The 5030-nt window shown below is 44.7% G+C and overlaps 1 protein-coding gene across 1 annotated transcript; it reads right to left on the bottom strand.

The window, feature by feature from the left end:
• Positions 1-254: 254 nt before the first annotated feature.
• On the bottom strand, positions 255-4728 carry LOC121966354 (ubiquitin carboxyl-terminal hydrolase 43-like; the record flags this gene model as incomplete). Its single annotated transcript, XM_042516458.1, has 4 exons — positions 255-671; positions 1470-2576; positions 3906-4079; positions 4570-4728. Coding segments are annotated over 4 exons (1451 nt in total), but the record flags the coding sequence as incomplete, so codon positions are not given.
• Between the last annotated feature and the right edge of the window lie 302 nt (positions 4729-5030).

Genomic DNA, 5030 nt, shown 5'->3' with positions numbered 1-5030 from the left:
GCGGGGGTAAGTGGGGGCGTGTCATCCATCTTTATTTACAGTCTATGGTTACAAGTTGTAGATTTGTTCTGTCAATTAAATTAAATCTGAAACAGACAAAAAATAATATATTTTTGCCAATTTGGTGCAGTGTTATTGCCGCTACATTAGCAATGAGCACGTTAGCTCTGGTTATGTTGCAAAATATGGAAAGCAGATCGCTAATTTCACACAAAATGATGGTAAATGCCGAAGCAAATGATGTATGTGTTATAGCAGCCAATTTACAGTGCAGGTGTTAGTACGCTCTGCAGTGTTTAACAAGTTTACATGTTTGAGCCCATATGATGAACGTATAATGGGCAAAAACATGCAAATTCACCAAATCACCTTCCGCTTTTCAAATATTGATCTTAAACTCAAAACTAAAACCATGAATTAACAGTAGACTGCTCTGTAAAATAAAAAAGAATATCACATTACAGCAGTATTTCTCCTCGGTAAATTCAGCTCTGCATAGATTTCGTTTAAGACACACACAGGTAAGAACTTATAACAGTACTATGAAGGGGAGTGAGAAGATAGACTTTGTTTCCAGTGACGTCTCCTGCCGGGAGCCTCCAGGTGCCGAGCGTAGAAATCAGTAGAGAGGTTCTTGTGTTCAACAGGCATTGGCGGCTGTCACAGAGGCACTTTAAAGGAAACACAAAGCAATCAGTCACGTGCAGCCATTCACTGAGGTAATAAAAGAGCTTGATACGGCATTCAGAGCAATAATATAGCAGCAAATCACGACTTGCTTTGTAGGGATATAGTGCAATAATGGCGTTCTGGGTGGAGATTGACGTCACGCTCCCTGTGTGAGCGTTGTGATCTGAGCTTGTCTCTTATTTCTTTGGTAGTCCAGTGGATTTTACACTGAACTGATGCCTCACTGTCAGCTGCAGATTTCACGTATTACAGCAGCAGGGCAGCTTCCTAATCAAATCCTGTTTATATCATAATGTTTCTTTGTTTACCAGACTTTAACACACAACTGATGTGCTCTACTTGTGCAGTCATCAGTTCCTATTCATGCAAAATAATAGTTCCTATTCAAGCCAAATCTGGCCCCCGATAAGTGGCACCCCAACCATTTTGTGATTATTTTAATTCACAATTAAAATGAAGTGATTCACACTGGGTATTGTTTTTGTACTTTTAGTGTACATAAGGTGCCAGAGTGCATAAAACAGCATGAAAACAGAGCTTGTTTCTAAAAAAAATGGAAGAGCCCCCCTGTCCCCCACAGAGGTCCTAGCTAAACCAATGTCCTAAAATCCTAGAAATGTCCTAAAATCTAAGAAATATCCTAAAATCCTGGAAACTTCCCAAAATCATAGAAATGGTCTAAAATCCTAGAAAAGTCCTAAAATCCTAGAAACGTCCTAGAGTCCTAGAAACGAAGCAGAGTAACCTAGCTCAGAGACAGACTCGGGGACGGGTCCTACCCAGGGAGGTGGTACTGTATCGTGTCCTCTGCAGGGTGGCGTAGCTCGGCTTGTCCGACAGCAGGATTCGGTGGCCCGGAGGAGCCATTATCTCTCCGTTCCTCTGCAGCGAGGCGCACCTGCGAAACGTCAAATCCAGCCTGTTCTGGATGTTGCTGGAGCTGTGAGCGCGCTTAATGTCCACAGGGTCCTGAATCCCGGCCTTCCCGTTCACCAGTTTGCAGTTATGGGCGTCACAGCTCGGGATGACCTTCCTGTCCTCTGTGGTCAGCGTCCCGTTGGAGAGGGACAGTTTGGCTAAATTACAGTTTGCAAGCCTTCCCAGCTGTCCGTTCAGACGCCGGTCCGGCCCCTTGATTGGTGACCCGGGAATTTCTTTCTTCATGAAACCAGGTTTGAAAAAAGACAGGAGGCTCTCGTGGCTGCGACCCTCGTGTCCCCTCTGTCCCCTCCTGTCCTCGGGATGCATGGACATCTGTAACAAGTCCTTCTGCATCCTGGAGGTCGCCCCTGTCTGGACCTTGGTCCTCCTCAGCGTGGAGTCTCTGCTGGGAGGTGCACTGTGGCTGATATGGTCCAGGAGAAAGGCCCCTCTCTGCAGCGGGAAGTCCTGGGTCCTGCTGTGGTCCTGCCTCGCTCTCTTCGATGACCTCTGACCTCTCAGAGATCCATCATCCCTGGCTTTGCTGCCGTTGGCGACTCCCTGATTCAAACTCCTCTCCAGACCGCCTCTGCTCTGCCCCTCTGGTATTTTGGGGGAGTAACAGGTGTCGGAGGCGGGTCTGTCCGTGTAGCTCAGACTGCTGCCGCTCGGCGAGCTGCAGTCCTGTCCGCCCTCCAAGGCTCTTCCCTGGGCGCTCCTCTGCGGCGGCGTGGCCACCAGCGTTATGATCGGGTCTTTGGTACATCGTGGGCGGCGCCCGGACTCCAGGTACTCCACCAGCTCTCCAGGCTGGGTCTGGGCCGGGTGTCTGATGCGGTCTTTGGAGCCAAACGACCACCGCAGAGGCAGAACTTTGCTCAGAGTCTCCTTGGGCTTCGTTGGTGACCTCATGCTCACGCTCCGGCCTTGGCTCCCGCGGACAAACGGCTTTGCTTCGAATCCATCTAGAAGAGAAAGAAAACGTCAACAAAATCCTGAAAATGCCACCGAGCGTCTGCAGTAATATTAAACTCCACCTGACGAGCCATCTGGAACTAAAGGCACCGAAAAATCATCCAGGACTGAAAGAAATATAAAAACACTCGTGCTTTTTCAAAACAATGCGGAGACCTTGTCCACATGTACACAGGGTTGTTTCCTCCTTTGTCCTCTGTATGAAGTGTCCTTTTCTTTCTGTCCTGATATTTCTACTCTCTCTTACCTGCCGAGGGACTAACGATGTAAAGTAGCAGTCCTGCTTACTGCGGCATATTTACATTTGTATTTCACCCTGATGCTCATTAATATGCCGTCCCCCTTTTAAAAAAACGTTAAAGGAAGTAAATGAAATTGGTGAATTGAAGAGGAAAGCAGTTTTTCTCACATGCATCCATACGGAGAACCCAAAAATGGCAGACGTTCTTCATGAACTAAAGTAAACGAATACCACATTTGGCAAAATTACAACACATCTGTTTACAATCTCTAATGCAAACTGTGCAGTACATATCATTCAAAAATCCTGAAAATGCCCTAAAATCCTAGAAATGTCCCCAAATCCTACAGTGTGCTAAAATCCTAGAAATGTCCTAAATTCCTAGAAACGTTGTAAACCTCAGAAACGTCCCTAAATCCTTGAAATCTGCAAACATTTCTAGAAATACGCTTAAACTAGATTCTAAATCCTAGAAATGTCCTAAAATCTGAGAAATGTCCTTAAATTCCTGAAACATCCCCAAAATCCCAAATATGTCCTAAAATTCAAGAGATGTGCAAAAATCCTAAAAAACGTCCTTAAATCCTGGAAACATCCAAAAATACTAGAAATGTGCTGAAATCCTAGAAACATCCTAAAATCCTAGAGATGTCCTTAAATCCAGTTCCTACTGACAAGCACAGAGCATCATGTGACCTAGAAAAGACTAAAAAGTGTCTCCATTGCAGTTTTGAGAAACATGGCTTTTTTGAATCGCCTTAAATTCCACCTCATGCAAGGTAAAAACTGTTTTTTTTTGTGATAAATGGGAGTTTGTGTTTGTTTTTTTTGTTTTTTTTAAATATGTGGTTCCATTAGGTTTATTTTATGTTCACAATTTCAAATTGTGCAATTTGAGAGTTAATGGAAACCCTCCTACTGGGAACACAGTTTCTGAATAATGAAGTTTTTAGTGACTGAAAACAGTTCGCATGCGGACAAAAGGACAAAACACAAAAAAGCAACATAAAAAAGGTCGCGTGAATACTGCAGTGTTAAGAGAATTAAAATATGCTCTAAAAGTTACAGAGAGACCTACTTGTTTCTGCTGTTTTGGGGGGTTCCTCTTTGAACACTGGCAGCTCGGGAGACTCAGGGGCCTGTACGGGCCCCAGAGGTCCAGGGATGGGTCCCCCTGACACCACGCTGCCCCTCTTACTGTCCCCCGCCAGCCGGACAAGCCAGTGGTCAGAGGCGGACGAGCTGGTCGAACCTGCAAGAGGCGACAGAGTTTTCTGTCATCACTTTATCCCGAAAGTCATAAACACAGAGACAGAGGGCTTCACACAGCTGTTCTCTCCACAACCGTCTCATCCAGACTGCAAAAATGATCAACGTGATCATCGGTGTTTCCACCCTCCACTCATTATGCCGAATCCATAAAGACGGATAACTCTGTGACCTGCCGGCGGCAGATCCGCTTTCCTCTGCTACCGCCGAGAGCCGCCCGCGTTTCCTGGCTAACAACAGAAATTAGGATCATACTGAAAATTCAAACCAATATGTCAAACAATTTGGCGGCTGAAATTACAGAGTGAAAAATAACAGTCCAGACTATAAATAATGAGTGTGTTGGATGTGAAAATGATACTCCCACATCCCGTCCATTATTTCTGTGATTTCTCAAAAGGATGTGAAGCGGATTCCACCTGATTGTTCTCGATATAGTAATTAGCCGTGACGGCGGATTTGAAAGGACTAACCGGTGACGGAGGAGCTGGCAGACCAGGGAGGGATGGTGTTTCTTCTCTGGTAGAAGAGGATGTAGGCGCCACGTGTGCACACCTCCGCCTCCGGCACCGGCTCCGCGCTGCTGTCATCGTAACTGTACCACTGCCCGTCCACGGAGTTCCTACAGAAGGCTGCAGACACGACGGAAAAGAAATAAACTGCATGCAACGCTGGATTAATTACAGAAAGTTAACCCTTTGAAATCTGGGCAATGAAGGCAGTGAGCAACAAAAAAAGAAATGACCCAAAAATTAGCAAAAGTATAAAGTACAAGAAAAATACCTGAATTTTTTTAAAAAAAAAGAAGAAAAACAACAAAATGACACAAAATAAAACACTAAAAAGCAATACAAATAGTTGAACTATTGAAAAAGTGCTTAAAATATGAAAATAATTCTATAACATAATTTCAAATATTTAATTATTATATTAT

Source organism: Plectropomus leopardus, unplaced genomic scaffold (genome assembly GCF_008729295.1).
Source record: "Plectropomus leopardus isolate mb unplaced genomic scaffold, YSFRI_Pleo_2.0 unplaced_scaffold24129, whole genome shotgun sequence".
In the NCBI taxonomy this organism is placed as follows: Eukaryota; Metazoa; Chordata; class Actinopteri; order Perciformes; family Serranidae; genus Plectropomus; species Plectropomus leopardus.
This window is presented reverse-complemented; position numbering and strand designations above follow the sequence as displayed.